The 23,323-nt window shown below is 43.5% G+C and overlaps 1 protein-coding gene across 17 annotated transcripts in view; it reads right to left on the reverse strand.

Annotated features, from left to right (window-relative positions):
• Window positions 1-23,323, reverse strand: part of TOX (thymocyte selection associated high mobility group box) — a 348,499-nt gene that overhangs the window by 256,192 nt on the left and 68,984 nt on the right. For 4 of the 17 annotated variants that reach the window (XM_061599530.1, XM_061599521.1, XM_061599512.1 and 1 more), the window contains one exon: window positions 3,210-3,245. The exons of the other annotated variants lie outside the window; for them this stretch is intronic. In XM_061599530.1, coding sequence (XP_061455514.1) covers window positions 3,210-3,245 — 36 coding nt within the window. The remainder of the gene's footprint in view (window positions 1-3,209; window positions 3,246-23,323) is intronic. 17 annotated transcript variants of the gene reach the window in all.

The raw sequence follows: 23,323 nt of genomic DNA on the forward strand, positions 1-23,323 counted from the left end.
GTTTGTTCTTGGCTACAGTTTGCGGTTAGGGAGGAGAGGCCTTAACCATGAGCCCAAGTTCAAACCTCCGCTTGGCGCAGTGCAAAGCAGCACAGTGCTAAAAATAATGGGAAGGAGCAAAGTGGCTGGGAGCTCCTCACCAGGAGCCACACATTCACATGGTCCTTACGTCAGACAAGCCAGGCCATTATCTCAAAAATAAAATAGTAATTGGGATAGATAAAGTGCAGCAACAGAAGGGGGGATCACATTCAATGAAATGTAAGATGATGGTGATAACAGATCCAACAAACAGCATACATTGGAATGAAAAAACAAACAGTTCTTCCTCAGTTGCCAGGTCCAATGTTTTTAGGTGCCAATAGATATTGGATTATTGGAGCTTTGCACTCTTACTCCTCACATTTTCAATAGATTACAAAAAAGGTCATTCTCAACTGGAGAAAAGGCATTACCTGAACTTTCTTGGACGGCTTCAAACTGATTCTGGTAAATTCCAGTAAAGGAAAAAATAACTTTTCACAGCTAAGATGACCCATAACAAGAGTATGTTAACTTATTAAACAGCCTGTTAAATTTTCTACAGCCCACAATCTGCATTTACCTGGGCTAGATGTCTGTAAAAAGCCTTGACCCTCACCCTCTTGAGCTTTATAAATGACACATGCAAAGAACAGCTTCTTTGCATAAACATAATGATGCATATTTTTGTGCCCAAAGCTATTTTCAAAATACAGATAGCAAATGAAATGTGTTCTTGACAAGGAATTTCTATTGATAGCTCCGTAAGTAATAGAAATGTTATATAACTATGTGAAAGAAAGATACTACTTTAGGACCAATGTTAGCTGCTCCTAATTTTCATTTCACAAAAAATGAAGGGCAGAAAAGGCTCTTTATCTGTACAGTATTCAGACAGCTTGCTAAAAAAATATAATTTATTTTATCTTACTAATGGAGTAACATGATCTACGTGACTGCACGTTAAATATATTTAGTTGGTCAACGGTATTTCTTAGGGTTAACTGCCAAGGTTAAGCCATGTAACGATATCAACCAACATTTGCTTATTCCCCCCACTCCTTGTACTGTGGGAAGAAAATTAATTTACTTATGTAAGTACAACAATCTTAGAGGGCTATACGTATAGACTCATATGCTTGAATGAAATTATAGATACATTCTATGCAGTTTCCCAAGTTATCACTTGTATGCAATTTGATAAGCAAACAGTATCATAGCAAACCTTGAACTTCACAAAGACATGAGGCTCTGAAAGAAACCTTTAGAGAAGATCCTTTTTTCTTATCACTAAACAAATAGATAATGGTTTGTTTTTGGCAGGGATTCTTTAAAGCTAAAGCACTTTCCCCCTAAGGGAACTGTACTGTCATTTGTTTTTATTTTTAACATGAAAACAAACCACATTGTAACTCCTAAATTGAAAATGACTTCAGAATAATTTTCTCCACCTGCCCTCTCACCTATTCATTTTAAGAATATGGATACAGAGTTTTTCTCCTCCTCTGCCCCCTTCCCACCTTCTATCACCACAAAATGTATTCATGAGCTGTACAGTAATTAACAGCTCTTGACTGGAAAACTGCCAACATGTACAACGTGACACTCTCTCTTTGAACACTAACAAAGTGCATAAGTAATTTATGTTGGATTAAGTATCCCTAACAGGGACCCTTAAGTAACCCAATCACTTTAAACAGGCTCTACATGTATGCTCCTGTACATGAAAATGTCAGACAGCGATAACCCACTAATAGCACAATTCTAACTGAATTCCAGGCATTAGTATTTTATGTCATCAATCCTCTTTAAATGTGGAAGAGAGGGGTGAAAAAAAAGATACTGATGTTTCCTAGTTTTGCAGCCAACATGGAAAAGAAATTGAGAAAATGTAGACAGGTGTTATCTCCCCTCCCTCCAATTCCCCCTCCAAAAATGGGGGGGATTAACATTTTTTTTAAATGTAGTTGCAATTTTCTGTTAGTACCTTTGCACTGAAAGAGAGACAACAAAGAGGTAAGGGCTACAAGGACCTTGGTGGAATCCAGCCAAGACTGAAAGAAAAGCCTGGCATTTCAGCCATTGTGTTCCTTGCTAAAGCACAGTGCCAACTCATCTTCTAGCCTGTTATATGAAATTTAATTTAACCTGCTATGCAATTAATTCAGATGTTCAGCCTATTTTTCTCATGGCAGAATCCCTCACACAATGCCTTATTTAAATATTAATCAGTCTTCTTTCAATTAGGACTAATTTGCTTCACAGGGTTTCTCTCATCTTCTGATTGCAGGAAAATGGAGGTAACTTGCAACGTTTGAGGATAATTAAAATGGTATTTTTATAATACTGATACATCAAACGGGACCTTAATGAACCCCGCTGATTCCATTTAGTAAAGCATGCCTCAAAGTTATAATCAAGAGGAAAGCCACTGCCATCTGCTTAAATTGTTGCTCCTTTAGTATTTTAAACACAGAATAGTTATTTCTCTAAATTGTCTATTGTAGGGGTCTTGAAAAGTCATTTTGTCATGCAAACTAATTGTACAGCATTTTAATTTGAACCTTTTATAACACATTTACAAACAGTGACATTCTACATTGCAGACACCCTCCTTAATTAAACACTGACAACTGTGGCTATGTGTAATGTCTGTTAATGTTCATTTTTAAAACATGCTGTGCAGTTGCTGCAAAGGCAATACATGGAAATTTTACCACATTCTAATGAACGTAATATTTCATGTTACAACTGCATGGTGCTTGGAGAATGTGATTTTAATAACATCTATTTCCAGTCTGTGTAAAGCTGAAGAACAGGACATATGTTGCCCCTTTGTTAGTTGCTAAGAAAGGCAAACAAGTTAACATTACACATTACCAGTTGCTCACTAAATGTTCCATCTGCTATGAAGAAGGTCAAAGTTCACCATTCTAGTGTTTAGAATCAGTGTAGTGTTCCTAGGTAACCTATAGTTAAAATCCATGAAACCGAAGATAGCAGGCCCTGCCTTCATCCTGAAAGGAGAAAAACTGAGAACGAAGCACCTTGAATAAAGCATACAGATTGGAAACTCTACTATCTTCTTTAGAAAAGTATTTAAAAGATCATAGAAAATTCCATCTTAAATATATATATTTATACAGTAATAAAATTATGGATCTAGTTCATGGTAGAAATTCTCCTACCTTGTTGAAATGTGCACTCAGGCTATTAATGTGATGCTGCAGAAACAAAAACATTTTGGGGAAAAATGCCTTTAGAAAAGAATGTAGAATGGTTTAACAAGAAAAAAGGAAAAAACTTTTTTTGCCATGCCTTATCCAAGTTCCTGGAGCATAATCTTTCAAACAGATAAAAGAATAATGTGGCTGCAGGGATGTCTAGGTTTCTCAGCTTTCCACTGGAGGGATGTATGGCTATGGGCAGCAGATGGCACACCTGGTAAAGGATATATTCCAACAATCTTGCTAATGTAAAATGGTCCAAAGAGGATAATTTCAGTCAATTTAAGTCAAACAGTATGTAAATGCACAACAGATACCCTCTGGATTGGGAAATAACTGATGGTAGGAGAAGCACAAGTTCAGTCTATCAAATGAACTGCACTTATGTGAATAATATAACATGTGAACTCACCAGCTGTGACTCTTACGTATTGGCCTCTAACATTTAGAGACAAATTGCAACAAAAATGGAAAGATGCCTTGAATAAATAATTCATCAAAATAATTCCTTTAAAAAACCTTAACCCAGCAAAATCCTCCATTTTATGTATCTTAAAGATGAGGAAGCTGCCACCATTCTGTTTGTACTGACACAAAACTACAGAATCCTCAGTTTCTGATAATTCAAGCCTAGCCTTGTGCCAACAATCAACCAGTTTGGGCACTGGTCAAGGGCCCCAGGAACTTGGAAGGGCCACTAACTAGCCCAACCCAGTTGTGCCACCATTCACCACCCTTCCCGCCAGGCCTTTGGATGCTTTTTAGATTTTTTCAGGTGCAGGTGGCAGTGCCAATTTTGAATGAAAGTCAAGCTCAGCTTGTGTTTGTGGTGGCCAGTCACCATTTTAAGTTACCCATAATGCTCCAGCCCATAGATATATGAATGCACTGGGTGATCCAAAGTAATGAACTTGTGCAGTACCTATCATAATACTGACATGTAGCAAGCATTATTTGAACACAAATTGTCTATGAAATCAGTAAATTTCATAGACACGTGATGGAAGCGAGAGCCTCAGGAGAGCTGGCTTATACCCTTCCTTGACCAACTGTTCCTACTCTGCCCTAAAGAGTAGATCAGTTGTGTTTTTTGCCTTCTGGTAACTTCTACCACCACTTCCCTCTCAGCAAACAGCCCTCCAGATGGAAAGAGATACTGGGGTGTGCAAGAAAAATATTACCTTAATTTGAAGGACTTCAGATATCGGTGGCCTTTTTTAGTGTGGCAGGTTTTTTAAGGCCTGTCTTTTATCTGTATGGTTGTGTTTTTAGGTTTTTTAAATTTAATTCTTACAATTGGTTTCAGTGTTTTATTATTGTTGTAAGTCATTTTGGGTGGCATTCGAAAGGAAAGTGACAAATAAATAACAGTAACAATAATAGATTGATCAGCCGGGTAGGAGCCCATCACCAGAACAATGCCATCCCCCCCCCTCCCAAAGCACAAACGTGTATCTTGCCAGAATAATGAATGGCAACAGAACATATTCTACATAAAAAGATAATAGCTTGTTTGGAATTAAGAGGTCCAGTACAACTTCTGAAGCTGATATACTAGCTAAATGAACACAATTGCAGAAGTCATTACTATAATGGAGTATGGATGGGCAAGAATGAAGCATCACTACTTATTTCACAGCAGGGTTGATGATGTCATCTCTTGGGAGTGCTCTCTGCCAATCCTCAGCATGCCAAATAAATAAGCTTTTATCAGAAGCCAATCAAATAGACTAAGCAGAGGAAGAGGTAGGTTACATTAGCAAGCAAGGCTAAGGGTTAAACAATCACATTTATTTTGGAAAAGTCCAAGCTCTCTTTATTGTGACCAACCAAAATGTCATAGAATACTGAGCCCAACAGAGCTCTTCATCAGGCTGGATGATGAACAAAAGGGGCGGGTGAGAAAAAAAGCTGGCTTGTTATTAAAGCCATTATGTCTGCACTGGTCACAAATGCTTTTTTTTGTTGTATAGTCTTAGAAATGATGTGGCTAGGGGGAGCTGGCTGGGTGTGTGTGTCATCAATAGTGTCTGTCTGCACTTCAGAATTTACCACTACACCATTTGCAAAAGTACATACGCAAGCAACACATAGAGTTGGACTAAGCACAAACAAAAAATAGCAGTTATGGAACAACTGTTATTCACCTTTGTTTAATCAAAAACACATAAAATATATACCACTACAGAAATGATTCATGCAGGGTATAACACAATATCATGCTCTTATCCTTACATCCCTTCTACCCAACTAATCTTTTTTTGTGTAATATTTTTTGCTGGACCATAGTAGCTAACTTTTAATGTCCTAAAGAGCATTCTTAACCTATCATTATGCATGAGCTTGCATAACTTATATTTATGAGCATCTAGTGGAAGGAGGTAGACCTGGTAAGTTATTTATTTCATTTTTCAGCTGTCATATACAAAAAAATGCTTTGGTTGTGATGGGAAAGCTGTCCCACCCGCAAGGCTTCAGAAACCAAAACAAATAACAAAAATATCCTAATAATGTTATAAGTAGCTCATCAAAATGGTCATCACAGCCACCAATCATGTGTGAAAGAAAACAATTCTGCTGAAACTGAATAATTAACACATTTTGAAATAAGCAGTTTATGCCAATCACATTTGGCAGCCAAGAAGTCTAGCTTCTGTTTGGTATCTACAACATTCTCCTTCACAAAAACCTGTCAGTTTCAACAATCCATGCAACTCTTGATACTTAGACAACAGAAAAATGTTTCTAATATTCATACCCTCCACACACACATGCATTAGGAAAACAATATCTCATATGGTCTTCTGCCATTTGAATGAACAGATATGTAGGACTTCCTATGTACCTTAAGCATTTTGTGAGGAACAGAAAACATTGTCATACACAGCTATTTCATTATGTAGCTAACAGTAGTTCTCCATTTTAAAGAGGAATGATTCCGAACTGGGCAACGTCAGGTAACACAAAATAATCTATAGGATCAGGCTGCTAACCTATTTATCATAAATGTATGAGAATGAGATGTGGGGGAGGGGAAGGATAATTCCCAGTGAAATAAAATGGGAAATTGTTACAAATGATTAAGATTCAAGGTTGGATTATAAAACTAATTTGTTTAAAATATATAATAAATGTGAGAGGCAGATCAAAGAGATAATTATCAAAATGCTGTTCTTTATTGTCTCTGGGTAGCTGACCTACTGATGACCTTTGGGAAGCTCTTTTGTTAATGTGGAAATACATTCTATTTGTTGAAAATTCTTTTTGTTTCTTTTTATTCAGGGGTTGCCTTACTGTGTTTTTTGACTCGCCAAATCTGTAAGTGCATTTTGTGTAGCATTTATTGTCATTTACTGTGAAACATACATGATGGAAACCATCTTGCATGTCTTAACAGCTAGACATTTCCAAAAAGATATGTTATTTTACCTTAGTTCCGTAACTATATTTTAGAACTTTAATTTTAAAAAATCATTATTAAAAGGCGATATCTAAAAGAATATCTCAGCAATAATTTTAGGATCAGAATTACTGAACTTCTCTTTTTTTAATAGTTTCAAATAATTGCAACTTACTTCACCTCCTCCCCTGAAATGATTCTGCCTTTCTTTATTTGTATGGAGGAGGACACAGCAAGAAACACCCATTGAAATTCACATCATGGAACCATTAGCAAAAGGGAATGTAGTTCAAACACTTCCCAAAAGCCAGAACTCAATCTGCATATTATCCCCCTAGATATTCACTTTTACATATTATTCCCCTACAGATTCACAGTGTAGGCCACTGTAAGCCATATTTGCAGAGTTAGTTGGAATCTAATTATGTCCTTCCATTCATAGGAAGAGATACTGGTTCCATGAACAACTCTACTAATGAAATAGGAGGGGAGACAACTTCCACATGATGTTCCCCCTGTTCTACATTCCACACTGTTCCTACAGGCTCCCTCAACCCTTTGGAACAGATTTTTGGGGGCACAGGAGGCTTCTAAGATGAAGGGGAAATTGGAGAAAATCCCTGCCATTACTGAAGGCATTTGCTGGATCAAAACCCCTTCCAAGCACTAGAAGGGCATAATTAGATTCCACCCGTTATTGCCAAATGATTTCTGATTATGAGCCAATTGAGACATGGGCATTCATGAAGGAAGCAATGGGGGGGCAGTTCCTCTCCAATATAAGCCATAATTCTCAGGTTTCTGCCACTCTTTTTTTTAAAGTAAGTCTCTAGCACTTGTAGAATCCCGTTCCGCACCCGGTACATGCCGGGCAAAGGGGCGAGTTTGCGGCCGCAGCCGAAGCCCAGGCCGCCATCGTGGAAGATGTGTGTGTGCACGCAGCGCGCTAGCGCACCTGCGTGGCACGCAATGGGAGGCGGGGCTGCTGGCCATTTAAGGCCGCTCCGCCAGCCTCCCGCCCTCCTTTGAATTTTGGCGGCGAGGCTTTTGGCGCGGCAAGGCCTGTGGCGCGGTGAGGCCTTGCAGCGTCGGCAACAGCGGCGATGCTTCCAGCTCGGCAGCCCTGCAATGGCGAGGCTTCGGCCGAGAGAGGCCTTACAACGGCGGCGGGGCTTCTGGCCACGGGAGGGCTAATGGCAGTGGCGGCGGCAGCGAGGCCTTCTAAGGGCGTGTGTGGCGCATTCAGCGCACGTGGAGCTCTCCGGCGCACGTGGCTTCGCTTGCCTTGTCTTGGGCGGTGTTGAGGCGGTGAGCCCTTGGCCTGGGAAGGCCCTACAGCGGCGGCGGCGGCGAGGCCTTCTGGCGGCGAGGCCTTCTGGTGGCGGCGGCGAGGCCCTCCCATAGTGGAAGCAGCGGCGGCAGTGGGGCTCCTGGCCGGGGAGGCCTTCTGGAGGTATCGAGGCTCGTGGTTCTTGGCCCAGTGGGGCCTGGTGGCAGCGGCAACTCCCCACGGCGGTGGCAAGGCCTAGAGGCGGCGGCAGATCCAAGGCATTACGGGCGGCTCAAGAGCACAGGCGAGGCAGCCTTTGGCTGCTTTCTTTCCTCGAGGGTTCCTCAAGGGGATCCCCGTGGGGGTGGGTGGGAAAAATCATCAGCCCCTCACCTCACCACATAGTAGGGGAATTGGGTGCTGGGCACCAGCTCCATCACACCCCCTATTTGGTCACTTGGTGGCCCAGGAGGCCTGGATTGTCTGGGGCTGGACAAGGGAGCCAGTGGGTCGGTGACTGGGGTGTGCAGGATGATGAGAGGGCACAGTCTGGCTGGGCTGTGAAGGTGCTGGGCCCCCCTTTAGTGCTTCCTCACACTTACCACCTTTCCTTTCTGAAGGACGCACGCCCCTTGCTTCTGCAATGGGGCATAGGCTGGGGGGGGATTAGCAGAAGGGAATAGACCCAGCTACACGCTCAATCTCAGGATGCCACCCAAAAAGGGCGAAGTGGGCCGAAAGGGAAGGGAAGGGCCCCCAGGGTGGAGGGTAGACGCCCACCCCCAGCTGTGGAAAACATAGCCAATGCACTTCATGTGTTTTATTGCTAGGATTATTCTACCATTTACAGGGATCTCGAACCCTGGAGATGAAGGATTGTAGCTCAGTAACAGAACACTTGCTTTGCATGCTGAGGGTCCTCAGGTTCAGCCCTCAGCACCTCCAGTTAGGGCCAGGAGATACTTCTATGGGGGCCCCCTCGCCCACTACAGAAAGTGAAATAGGAATAGACTCCTTTTCTTGATACTGAAGTGTATTTTTAGTTTAAACCGAATGTTCCTTTTCATTTACCAATTACCTAGAGAGGCAGCTGGACAGCCATGTGTGGGGATGCTTTTATTAAGGGATGTACTGAAAAGGCCATTCCACTTCCACACTGTCTTTGCAAACCAGGAAAGTTTGGAGGGGGTTAGTCAATTAGGGAGAACTTAGGATGAGAGGGGCAAAATTTGCCTGTACCTTAGAAAGATGCTCTGTTACAACGTGGCAATATTCTGAGATATATTCTAAAAGATAATGGGGGTGTTGTTTCGTCCCAGAGCATTTGGGGAGAGACATATGGTGGCCATCAGTTGGAGGCCATTTGGATTGGAACAATGCAATGTGATTACGAAGAGCAGAGGCTTTTTGGGGAGGGCAGGTGGCAGCTGGAGACAGAAAGGAGGCTGCAGGGGCCAGTAGGGATCCCAGTTAGTGCTGCAACCTCACCTCCTCTTTTCACTGTCAAGCTTCCCCTCCCCAAATACTTTCTTCAAAACCCAGGTAAAAATATACAAACCTTTCCATTAGTTAAGACCTATAAACCTCAGTCCAGAGACCCATTTAACCTGTGATATTCTGAGTAAACATACTTAGGATTCTGCTGTATGGGTGCAATCATGTGCACCCTTCCGTGGGGAAGAAGTAACAATACACTCGGTGGGATTTTCTCATAAGTAAGTATGCATAGAACTGGTCCAACTCTTTTTTCTCTGAGTAAATTATTTAAACATAATGGAATTCTTTTCAGTGATCATGTACAGGCTGCACATTTGCTTGCATCTTCTCTTTAGCTAGTTTGCAAACTGGCTGTAGATAAGATGGCTACCTTTTTACAGGCCACTAGTCCTGTGCTTTTAAGAGTCATTTGATCTGCAGACATAGAAGATGACATTGCTCAACTCCATGCCATCTAATAACTGCTGAATATGAACCCGCAATTAAAGTCACAACAACAAGCCAGAAGGATAGCAGAGGCTGCTCAAGGAAAGTGTCCCTTTCCAGCTAAGCTCGAGGTGCTACGGACCTTGCTGGCAGACTGCCCAGTTTATGGGGAGACTCATTTATGATGTGGTTTTCTTTATTAGGCTTTTTTTTTCTGGATCCTATACAGTGGCTCCCAGCTTGCCCTTATGGCCGGCAATCTTAAATCAGTCTTAGGTACAGACGCACTGGTCCAGGGGATGATTGATAAAGACATACAGTTGGGCAGAGTTATTGGCCCCTTCCCATCATCCCCTACGTCTGCTCTCACAATGCCCCTCCATAGTGCCCAATGTGGCAGTGGGCGGAGTCTACCTGATTCATCATCCGTCATACAAGTGCGGTCAGTCAGTAATGGCTTCATACCAGATAGACTATGCACAGTGCACTACACTGCATTCAATATGGTGCGCGCCTGTAGCAGAGGTGCCTTATGGGCAAGGGTGGCAGCTAATCTGCCTGCATTGCCGGATGTTGAGTTTTGCCTTTTAGGTCGACTATGCAGCAGAGCATTACCTATGGGCTGCTGTATTCTTGTATGGAGCACTTCAGCTCCTTCTTGGAAGGGACAGTCAGGAGACGAGAGGGCTCAGAAGCAGTGGGGCACTACTTTCATGATTTACAGTTCACGGGTAGGGCAGACTTTGGGTGCATGTTAGCACCTGATGGCAAAGTTTATGGCGTGGCTATGAACTGGGGGGTTCCTTTGGCAGCTGGGAAAATGGAGGATCCTGCCCTAGGGTTCACCTTCCAGGGTATTAAGATTGTCTCTTGGACCCAGGGCTGCAGGCTGCCTGAGAAAAGGGCTTGAACCGTTGCAGATCAAGATCCTGGAGTTTTCAGGGGCTGGGAAAGTGTTTGCTTTCTGCCCTTCAGGTGTTGGGGGCCTTCGACGGTGGGGTTTATGGTGCTATAACAGGGATGTCACAGCCTTACCACAGCTTCAGGGTTTGTTTTGTTTTTGTTTTTTGGCTGCCTTATGCGCCAACCTGAGGCGTGCCCCCCCCTTTCCGACAGTGTGTCAATGGTGTTTTTAGTTAGAAGAGGGAACAACTCTGGGGGGAAGAACTGCTAGTCCCATACCACACACTGGGAGATGGCCATATGCCTATCTGTTGCCCCAGCATGCTCATCAGCTATCAGAGGGCAGGAGTTAGGGGCCGGCAGGGGCTATGCAAAGTGTGGCCTATTCCTATGAATCACGCGCAGGAATTCATCATAGATGGTAGGAGTAACGCCTGTCCGTCAGTGTGTTGCAAGGTAGGCTGGCAGGGGGGCTTTGGGACCATTCAGATGGCTTGGGATATTTCATGTGCTGGCCCATGCACACCACCGTACCCCTTATCCTCATCCTCCGTGTTCACCTGACCCGCCAGGGATTGTTGTTCAGGGAGGTGCCCTGTGAACAGCAGTTGCGGGCAGCGGCCCTCACACTTAATTTTGGAGCCTTCCGAATGGAGGGCGGGAGTGTTTGGGTCCAGGTCAGACTTCCCTACGAGCTATCCTGTTGTCCGAAGTTTGTTTCCGGGCAGACCAGGGGCACAAGAGGCACACCATTATTTTATCCTGCCCCGAGACTGGAAACTTATCCCGTGAGGGCATCACAGTGTTTTTTGGCCTGTAGCTACAGGCCCGGTTGCCTGATACTCAGGGGGAGGGATCTTCCCTCATAAAGTTTTGGCCTAGCGTCGCAGAGCCTGGGAGCAGACACATGGGGTTTTGGGGGATATGCTCCTATGGAATTGGGGCTGCATACCCGGCAGGGGAATTGCCTACCTGGGCAATTGGTGTGGTATATGCAGGTGTAGGCCGTCGGAAGGTGGAATTATGGGGCACCTGGAGTGCATTCACCCCTGGGCCGAGTCTGAAGGTCCAGGACCCAACTGTTCACGATTGTTTCTGTTTTTGGCAGGTTGCTGGATGGGGATGGAGCAGATGTGCAGCCTACTCTGCAGCCATGGCATGATCTTATAGGCTGGCCTTGGGGCCGCAAATGCACATTGGTTCACAGCTGGGCCTTTGATGGTGGGCCATGGATTGGTGGCTGGGTCAACAGAGTATGCACTGGGATGGTCCCTACCCATGTTGTTCCAGCAGGGTTGAGTGCGGAAGGTCCCGCAGGTGGTGGTCATTCCCCTGGGTGGGAATGACCTTGGTTACTCAGGGGCAAGGCCCTCAGTGGCAGGCATGTGAGGACATGCGGTTGAGGCCATGATAGCCTCTGGTTGTCTGCCGTGGTCAGACATGGAGGGCAAGGCCCTCAGTGGCAGGCATGTGAGGACATGCAGTTGGGGCTACGATAGCCTCTGGTCATCTGCTGGAGGGCAAGGCCCTCAGTGGCAGGCACGTGAGGACATGCAGTTTGTGAGGCAACGATGGCATCTTCTTGACGGACCTGCAGTGGGGTCTGCACAAGATTCTTATCGGGTGTGGGGTAAAGGGAGACTAAGCAGAGGCTTGTCCCCCTTTTGTGGCAAGGAAGTGCAGGGGAAAGGTTAAAAGGGAAAGGGCAGCTAGGTGACACCTTTAGGCACCTTTGGGGGTGATTGGCGGTCCGGGGGCCTGCAGCTCAGGGCTATACGGCCCGGGGGCAGAACACGGGCTGCCTTTGGGGCCAACGTGCCTCATCCGCTCAGAGTTTCAGGGCTTCGGGGGGCGGTGATGCGGGTTGGACCCCCTACAGGGCGTGGCCTCAGCTGGAGTCTGGCACAGGGCAGCCCCGGGCTCAGGCAAGGGTTTGGTTGCCCTATGGCTGCAAGCAGGCTTTGCCTGGATCATCAGAATGCTCCCACACTTGATTTCCCCTCTGCAGGTTCATTATTATAATTGATTCCGTTTAATAAAGTGGCCCATGATTTAACCCAATGAATGGTGCTTGTGTTTTATTTCAGCAATAGGCCGCAATCCAAGATACAAGGTAAAATGTGCAAGCACCATACTCCTCATTTGTCTTGTGAGAAATTATTGTCCTGCTCTATCTAGCCTTTCAGTGATTTAGCCACTGACTGAAGTCACACAATGGCAAACACTGAAGAAAGCAGATCTAGCCAATCAGACAAAGAGAAGACAAGAGTGAAACACCCATTGTCTAGCCTCTAGCAAACCAACTTCTTGTTTTGTTTTTCAGCCTTTTATGCTGTTCTTCCCTGGTGAAGTGATTGCTGCCCTATAGAAAACAATTCAGGTATCCAGGATTTGAGTGTAGCTATGATTAGAGGAAAGTGTAACAACCCAAAAATAAAAGGTAGTAGCAGAGACAACTGAAAAGTATCATGAAGGAAGAGGCTACACAAAGGATCTAACAATAACAAGAACTTTACTATAATTATATACAGAGAACAAGGCCCACAGCATGGTGCTGCTTGTAAGGCAGGCCTAGAACTGAAACTGCCACAGCCTGGAACTGACTCAGCAGTTCCTCGTATGGCAAGCCTGGAGGACCAATACACTACACCCTTCCCCCCTGGCTCTCATAGTCCTGAAGATACTTGGGACAAGCACTGGTGTGGGTCGATCGACAACAATTTTGCATTGAAGCTGATGGAGCATCGCCTAGTTCCCCATTTGGCTCTGGTTCATGCTGGTCCACTTCAGGGTCCAGGCGCAACTGCTCTTGTCCGGCTTCAGGAGCAGCCACTGGCTTATTTTCTCTTTCTACTTGTGTATTTCTAGCACCCTCAGAGAGAACTGATGGAACTGGGCTTTGTCCTCTCATCTGGTCCACATGTCGACGTAACACATGGCCATCTGATGTTTGAGCCCTGTAGGACAATGGGCCCGTGGCTTGGGTCACATTGGCAGGAATCACATTTCACCAGCACCGTAGTTCCTGACATACACCAGGTCACCTGGGGTGAACACCCATGCAGGTTCTTGAACTGCAACGGACTCCCTTGGTCAGTCCTTGGTCAAGTCAGAATGCAACCGATCAAGCAGAGTCATTAGTCATCTGTTCATTAATAGCTCAGCTGGGCTCCTTCCAGTTGTGGCACAAGGTATGATGTGTTGTGTCAGGAGAAAACTTCAGTCACCTTCTACAATCCGTTTCAATGCATCCTTTGTTGTCCTGACCATCCTCTTGGCCTGGCCATTGGTTGCTGGATGAAAAGGGGCTGAAGCGACATGTCGAATCAGTCCATTATCCAGGAATGTGCGGAAATCCACAGATGTGAACTGGGCCCCATTGTCTGAGACAATGGTGTTTGGCAACCCATGTGTTGTGAAAAGCCTGCGTAAGGTCTTGATAACAATACGAGATGTCACTGATGATACCGGAACCACTTCTAACCATTTAGAGTATGAATCAACAACAATCAAGAAAGTTTGTCCCTGGAAGGGACTGCAAAGTCAATATGAAGCTGTGACCATGGCGTTTTTGTCAATTCCCATGGGTGCACTGGGGCATGTGGTGGAGCTGGTCTTGAAACCTGACACCTCACATCTCTTGACTCATTCTTTAATCTCTCTGTCCATCTTGGGCCACCATACATAACTGCGCCCCAGAGCCTTCATTCGCACTATACCAGGATGTCCGACATGTAGGGCCTCCAACACCTGATGTCTCAACACAGTAGGAATGACAGCTCTATTTCCCCACAGGAAGCATCCCTTGTGCACTGATAGTTCATGTTGTTTGGATACAAATGGTCTGAATTTCTCCTCAAGCTTCCCTAATGGCCATCCCCTCCACACCCAGTTGAGAACATGGGCAAGAACTGGGTCCTTTATTTATTTATTTATTGTATCTCTCTGGGCGGTTTACAATACCTAAAAACACATATACAAATTTAGAACACATCTTTTAAAAACAATTTAAACACAAATTAAACATTTAAAACAATATAAAAACACTTGTACGACGCAGTGGCAATATTCCCAGCATGGAGGGGTGGTTCCGGTAATGACTCTAACAACAGCACATCCAGCAGAGGGGTTTCATCAACCCCAGCAGGAGAGAGAAGAAGGCAGCATGGGCAATGCTCCTGCCAGGCCGATGTTGCAATGTGTAATTGTACGCATTCAGGAAAATCGCCCACTGCAACATGTGTGGAGATATTTGAGGCATCTGCTGGTTAGGGGCAAACAATTCCAATAACGGCTTGTGGTCAGTGGCAATAGTGAATGGTCGACCACAGACATAGTCATGGAATTTTTTTTTACACTAGCCACAATAGCCAGGGCTTCCTTATCAATTTGGGCATAATTCCGTTCTGTTGAAGACATTGTTCTGGAGTAGAAAGCGAGAGGCACCTCACGAGAGTCCTCAAGTTGGTGGCTCAGGACAGCTCCAATACCATATAGAGATGCGTCACATGTGAGAATCAAGGGCTTCCGTTCATCATAGTGCACCAAGACACTATCAGACGATAACAGGTGTTTTACATCACGGAAAGCCTTATCATTCCGGGCTGTCCACTGTCATGCAGCATGCTTGTCAAGAAGGTGATGCAATGGTTCTGCCACTGTAGCCTTATGTTTCAAGAAGGTGTGATAGAAATTCAAGAGTCCCAAGAAGGCTTGGAGTTCCTGTTTATTACAGGGCACCGGAGCTTCATGAATTGCTTTAAATTCTCTGGGGTAGGCGGAATGCCAGAGGCATCAATACTGTAGCCAAGGAATTCAATTTGGGAAACATCAAATACACATTTCTCATGCTTGACCCGGAGACCAGCAACAGCAAAATGGTGCAGTACATCCTACACCCATGGGGCAAGTTCAGCAATAGAGTTGCCAGCAACCAAGACATCATCAAAATACGGTATGGCACCTGCTACTCCTTTGAGAATGTCCTCCAGTAAGCTCTGAAAAATTCCAGGGGCCACTGAAACACCAAACTGGAGGCGTTTTACTCTGAATGCTCCACGATGAGTGGTGATAGTCTGAGCATCGGCGGCAGCAGCATCCACAGACAGCTGCTGATAGGCCTGGGCCAGATCAAACTTTGCAAAAACTTTTCCTTGTGAAAGTGATGCCAAAAGATGACTCACCACTGGGATTGGATATGGATGCTAATGCAGGGCTTTATTGACAGTGCACCTGTAGTTACCACAAATGCGGATGTCACCACTGGCCTTCAATGGAGTGACAATGGGTGTCTCCCATGCAGGGTGTGTCACTGGCTCCAAGATGCCTTGCTCTATGAGGAGATCAAGTTCAGCATCAATCTTTGCTCTAAGTGCAAACAGAACACGATGGGGTTTCATACGGATGGGAGCCACAGTAGGATCCAAGAACAACGAAATAGGAGGCCCCTTATATTTACCAAGACCTTTATCAAAAACAGCTTTGAAATCATTTAGGATGCTATCCCATAATGATTCACCAATCTGGTGGACCCCCGTAAGAACAATGCCCAATGGCTCAAACCAGTCTAAGCCAAGGAGACTGGTGCGATGCCCTTGAGCAACCAATAACTGTGAAGTTCCATGGAAAGTTTGGTAATGCACCTCAACTTCACAGACATCCTTTATTGGAACCTGATTTTCCTGGTAATCAGTAAGTTTGGAGTGGAAAGGGACAATTTGTGGGCCCCACAAGGAAATATTTGCTGGTAGGTTTCCAGTGAGGTGATAGTATAACCTGAGGCCGAATCAACTTCCTGGATGGTGCCCTGGATGGTGACTGTCACCTTCACCTTCCTCACATTGGCGGAGTACTGCAACCCTGGCTTGATGTGGTTAATCACCTCCTCTGTGTTGTGTTGTCATATGTGGAAAACTTCTGTACAGTGTGTGTGGTACTGCTTTGTGTCCTTGATGATGTTTTCCTTTCCACTGCACTTCTGGGGGCGGCTGCTACCGCTTTGGCTTGGCATACTTGCTCAATATGCCCAACTTTTTGACAATACCAACACTGTGCACCTTTGAAATGGCAGGCCACATGGCATCATGGGATCCGCCACAGCTCTTACATTTCACTGGAGAAACTTGTCTGGATCTTGGAGGTCCTGCAGCACCTACTCTGGTTGATGAGCATTTGCACTGCATCCTGTGGATCTCTAGAAGTTGTTGATCTGGATCTTTAGCCAGCTGGGTTTCTGAACAGGGCAAGTTTATTGCCAAGTGCACTTCTCGGGCGCTTGCTGCTGCTGCTTCTGTAGCCAGAGCTTCCTCTAATGCAGTCTTGAACGTGAGCTGTCCTTTTAAAAACAGACACTTTTGCAGGCCCTCATCATGCAACCCACAGACCAGGCGATCATGCAGCGTCTCCTCAAGGTTTAGGAAATTGCAGTGTTTCGCCATGTGTCTAAGTTCAGCAACATACAGTGACATACTCTCTGTTGGGCCCTGATTTTGTTTGTAGAAAGAATTATGTTGTGCTATTTCAGACAGTTTGGAGAGAAATGTCCTTGTAAAGCATTCAGGATATCCTCATAAGATGTATTAGCAAGTTTTGCTGCTGCTACGAGGGCCTGGGCTAGGTCAAAGGTGTCTGGCCCACAGACACTGAGTAACACAGCACGCTTCTTCTGACTCTGTAATGCCATTTGCTGCCAAATAAAACTCCACCCTGGCTGCATAACATTCCCACTTGCTGGGACCTGCAGGATTAAATTCTTCAAGATGCCCTTGGGTGGCCATATTCCACAATATACACTCTGACCTGGAATGCTTCGCAGTGGTTTCCACAAGGCCCAAGCGGATGTCCTAATCCAGTCTAAGGAGCAATGTTCTCTACCTTTAAGCCTCTAATGTATGAAGAAAACACTCTGTGTGCCTCAGTATCCCATCCTCGTCGCCAGTGAAAAGTATCATGAAGGAAGAGGCCACACAGAGGATCTCACAATAACAAGAACTTACTATAACTAATTATATACAGAGAACAAGGCCCACAGCAGGGTGCTGCTTGGGTGTTGCTTGTAAGGCAGGCCTGGAACTGAAACTGCCACAGCCTGGGGCTGACTCAGCAGTTCCTGGTATGGCAAGCCCCTGGAGGGCCAATACACTACAACAACAATTCATGATCTTTCTAACACAGGTATTGATATCACACCAAAAATATCCTTTTGCACCCTGAATTTGTAAACATTTAAACAATTTCTCTGTTAATGAAGGTAAAGCCCATCATTATTATACCAATGTTGCAGCTCTGGCTGAGAGCCCTGGAAAGTAACCCAATGTCATTATACCCATTTTGCTGAGAAGAGTTAGAAAAGTGTATGGCAACCCTGAAGTGTAATCCAGTGGTGTTACCCTGGTGTGTCAGGGCTTTTTAATATTGTTTGGGTTTTTTAGGGAAATGCAGGGGGACTGTGAAGTTGATTGTAATAGCAGTATAATTAATTGAGGGCTGGAGGGCATGAAGGGAGCAAGGGAAAGTACTGAGAGTTTCAGTAAAGGGAAAGACACTGTCTAGATTGCAAGATCTACCCATAAGTAGACAGCAGGTCTAGACAGACAGAAAAACAATGGAGGGGCTAACCTGGAATACATAGTTCTCAGAGGCAGATCTACCCAGGCCTCACCACTGTTCAGTCACCAAATCTACCAGAAATGGTAAAGCTGCTCTCTGATGCAACCTATGCATGTTTTGTATTAATTTGCCCCCACCCTGAAAATTCCTGCAGACACCCAAAGAAGCCAGATATAGGTGAGGAAGAATTATTGAACTTAGCAGGTGGGTCTTTTCTAAGCACACTGAAATAAGTGATATCCCATTTCAGCCAAACATGTCACACTGGCGAACACTTGAAGTATTTTCCCTGTATTTACACTGTAAACACATTGTTATGATTTAGATTCATAATGCCATTGGTGCAATGGATAGTGCTCCAGTGTAGTGGGCAGTGTTGGATTTAAAGGCCAAATCTCACTGCAGTTGGTGGAGTACTTAGGTAGACCAAAGTAATTCCTTATCCAATTTCTATTGCAGGACTATTCTGACAGAGCACTTGGCCTTTTAAAGTTATTGAATTGTTATTGTTGCTGCTGCTGCTGCTGTTACTACTACTATACTACTACAGCTTTGAGGGTTGTTTTCACTCTAAATTACTGACTAAATTACTGTTGCTGTCTGCTATAAATGGAAATGAATAACACTCGTTCTAGTAAAGACTATAGAAGAGATCTTTCTGACCTGCAAATGCTCATCTGAAATGGAGATGGAATGCCTTCAAGTCGATCCCGACTTATGGCTGCCCTATGAATAGGGTTTTCATGGTAAGCGGTATTCAGAGGGGGTTCACCATTGCCTCCCTCTGAGGCTAGTCCTCCCCAGCTGGCTAGAGCCTGCTCAGCTTGCCACAGCTGCACAAGCCAGCCCCTTCCTTGTCTGCAACTGCCAGCCGGGGGGCAACTGGGCTCCTTGAGACTATGCAGCTTGCCCATGGCTACACAGGTGGCAGAGCATGTAATCCCTGAGCCACTCACTGTGGCGGTGATCTTTAGTTGGCCCTTGACACCCAGGAGACACGACCGGGGATTTGAACTCTACAGCACATTAAAATATTAGAAAATAATACTGGTGAATGAGAGGGATCAGAATTACCAGCTGCCTTAAACTTATGCATACTCTAAGAAGAAATGAGTGATTCCTGAATGCCAATTCTATTTCAAAATATTGAGCTCCATTTCATAACATAGCAATGTCAAATCATCATGTTGAGGAGCTAAAATGGTCAGCTTTAAAAAATGAAAAACATTTATTTAACTTAAAAGTACTGGCATTTCTTTTTTCCCCCCACAAAGCATATGTTACTATTAAAAAACTATGCAAATAAAGATACATTTTGCTGTCTTTGCAATGTTTCTACTAGAAACAGTACAATATGGTCCACACTGTTAGGGTGCATTCCTAACCCCATGAGGATGATGGCTGGGGCCAGCCTGGAGCTGGAACAACAAAAAATGTGTGAATCCCACATCTTCCACACTGGCCAGTGTGAGCAGCAGAGCTTGGGATGCTGTGGTAGAACTACCAGTCTGTTATGCTCAACTGCTCCCAGATGGGAGTATGGATTGCTCTGTCTAGTAAACAGACCCATAGTTCAGGGCCATCATGAACAGAAGAAGCCTCTTACTCCTGTTTTTTGAAAAGTCAGCAAACTAAATTCCTTTGCAAGACAACTCCTCTCCCCTAGCCATACCACAGTATCTCTGATTCCAACCATCAGCCTGTGCTGTTCTCCTAGTGCTTTAAAGCCCCCCAGACATCCTTGTGTAATTCTGGTACTTCTGGGAGTAGCATGATCTCTCATCATTAGCTAGGTTTCTAGATAGAGCCTGTACATACATGCATACGGAATCAATATTAGCTTGTCAGACTTTACCTTAACACAAAAGAGATGCCTAAAATTTCCCAGGTTCCATACCTTAAATCCTTGAAACAGATACTGACTTCAAAGTTAGAAAAACTGATGAACTGTGGCAGACCCAAGGGTAAACTATTGAAACTGCATATGTCTTTGTTTGATAGCAAGAGCTTGAGCTGAAGGTTCTAATGACCTTCAGTCTTAATCTCCTGTTTCTCAGGAGTCAATGGCAGTCCCAAGAGGCTATTCAAGTGGTCTTTCCTGCCTGACAGAGATGCCTGTGCCCAAATACACATTACCCTATGGCGTCAACATTAGAATATAAGAGGAAAGATTTGGCAAGAAAATGCCCTGAGTTGATAACCACGCATCTCACCATAAAGTACATTGTGGCAAGACTGGAACAAAAAAAGTGAATTGTTGACATAAATGTAATGAAAATGCCATTGTTAAGGTATCAGTTTTTAGCATAGTTTCATAAACAAATCCAAACACTAAAATGCTATCTATATTTAATAGCTATATCTATATATCTCTATAAATTTACACACAAAAACTTCCTTTTACTTTGATGTATCATAGATACCTAAGCACAATTTCAGGGCATTTATGTTCTTAAGAGGATTTTCATAAATGTTTGTAAGGAAGGAAGCAAATACACCTATTTTCCAAAAATAGACGTTATTAAAAAAAATCCCAGCTGTCTAGAGAACATGTCACCCAACAAGGGAAGTAAAAAATGATTATGATAATTTATTAAATTTATATCCCGCCCTTCCTTCCAGTAGGGAGAAAATATAAATGATGTTCTATTTTACACACACACACACACAGTATGCTGTTAAATCATTCTTAACAACTGTTACTCTAGTTGTGCCATGAGATTATGTACTCACATGGAGAATCAATGGTAATTAAGCAGCTGATAAGTGATAGTACCTTGTTAAAGTCTAAAAATGCTAATTTATTTCCCAAGTAAGATGGGGGGAAGGAAATCCAGCATATTTACTAAAATCTGTAAACTATTTCAGATAAATGCTTTAAAAAGTATTTTGCATTTGTAATGCATACTAGATAATACTTAGGTTTCCAAGAAATATAAAGGCATCTATAGGTATGTCCTTTGAGTAAGGGGGAAAAAAACTTACCTGAGTAAGATAGCCAAGCAAAAGCAGATTTAGAGCCAGGCAATTCAAAAATTAACTGGAAGTAACAGCACAATAGAAGAGAACTCACTTGGGTATCAGATTCCATAATCTACAAATTAGTTTAGATAACAAGAATTTCTGTAGTGTTTCAACAGTAGTCTGAAACAGTTTAGGAAAAATTCTACTGCATTTCAAGAAGCAGGTGACAAATAACCCTTCTCACACATTTTTCCAGTATATTCTTAGTCTGTTACCAAATAATTCCTAGATGTAGTTTAGCTTCATAATATTTTCTGCAGATCTTTCCCATACTACTTCTGAACTCTTCCCAGATACAAGGAAAGATAATATTGAAAGTTTTTTAAGAAAAATACCAATTTATATTTATCTACATATTTTTTTGGTGGTTCCAGTATTGTAGCTGAAGTATTACATACCCGAACAGCACAATGCTATTCAAAAAGTAATATGTCCAGGTGGTAGGTACAGAATTGCAATCTAAAAGGTGGTAAATAAACAGTGCTTAAGACTTATCTTGATCTTCAAGTATTTTATGTAAACTGCATTAGTGCCCAGTTTCATTGTTTTGACCACAACAGACTAACATATTCAAAGCATCAGAAGAACCGAAATTTCCCTTATTAGCCTTCGTAATTTGCTCCTTTACTTTCAGCTGCATCTATGAAATAGGATATAAATGCAACAAAACAGTTGAAGCCAATTACATAACTGAATGTTGCACTTCCTAAATTGTAAATTATCTCTTCTTAAACCCTGTTAAGAAAAGCTTATTGACTTTTGTTGCTTTGTTATTCAAATAATTTTTTACTGAAGATTGGCCAGCCAGGTCAAAAGCAGAGACTGTCATAATTAATTAATTAATTAAATTTCTATACCACCCCATAGCCGAAGCTCTCTGGGCGGTTCACAACAGATAAACATCCAATATACAATTAAAACATATGTTAAACAGTTTAAAATAATAATAATAATAATAATAATTTAATTTTTGTGTCGCCTATCTGGCCGAAGCCACTCTAGGCGACGTACATATTAAAATTCAATAAAATACAATATAAATACAAAATAAAATACAATGCAGTCAACGCTAATGCAGCCGTAAAACTATGTAGGGCAATCAATAAACAATTATCACAGAAATAATAAACAATCACAGAGAAATTAGCCCACCCCGGGAATCCCAAAGGCCTGTCCAAAGAGCCAAGTTTTTAAGGCTCGGTGAAATGTATCCAGGGAAGGGGCATGGCATAAAATAATTATACCAAAAACCTAAACATAATTAATAATGACACTAATCATCCTGGCAACTTCTCTAATGCTCGCGGACTGTTTTTTCTGCCACTTTCTTTCCCAGTAAGAGGACCACACAATCCTTTCTGTGGTTTTCTCTCATGCTATTGTTGAGCACCAAGTTGCTTTTTTTCAAGGGAAAGGCCACAGCTCAGCGGTAGGGTACATGCTTTGCATGTAAAAGGTCCCTGGTTCAATCCTTATCATTTCCAGCTGTAGTTAGGGCAGGGGTGTAGAACTGGATGTGACCTGTGGGACAGTTCCTTGTCTCCACACAGACCCACAAGCTAAGGTGACAAGTGGATGAGCCCACCTGATGCTACAATTATGTTAGATGACCAAGTGTGCAGAGGACTTCCCCAGTGCCAACAATCAGCTGACTGCCAGGACTGGGAAAAGCTCCTTTTACAGTGATTCCCAAGGGCCAACTATCAGCTGACAGTCAGTGCTAAAAAATGCTGTACAAGAGGCTTTTCAGGCACCACTTATCAGTGGTGCTTGCAAAGCCAATTTCATCCAAGCCTTTACCTGTATCAGAAAAGAAAAACAAAGAAAAACAAACATCCCTTTTGCATATTTTACAAAAAACTTCAGTACAATCCAGTACCCAAATGAAACCTAGATGGCAACAGGTGACCCTGATCTATGCTACTGCTCTCTGGCCCCTCACTAAGA

Source organism: Rhineura floridana, chromosome 1 (assembly GCF_030035675.1).
Source record: "Rhineura floridana isolate rRhiFlo1 chromosome 1, rRhiFlo1.hap2, whole genome shotgun sequence".
Classification (NCBI taxonomy): domain Eukaryota; kingdom Metazoa; phylum Chordata; class Lepidosauria; order Squamata; family Rhineuridae; genus Rhineura; species Rhineura floridana.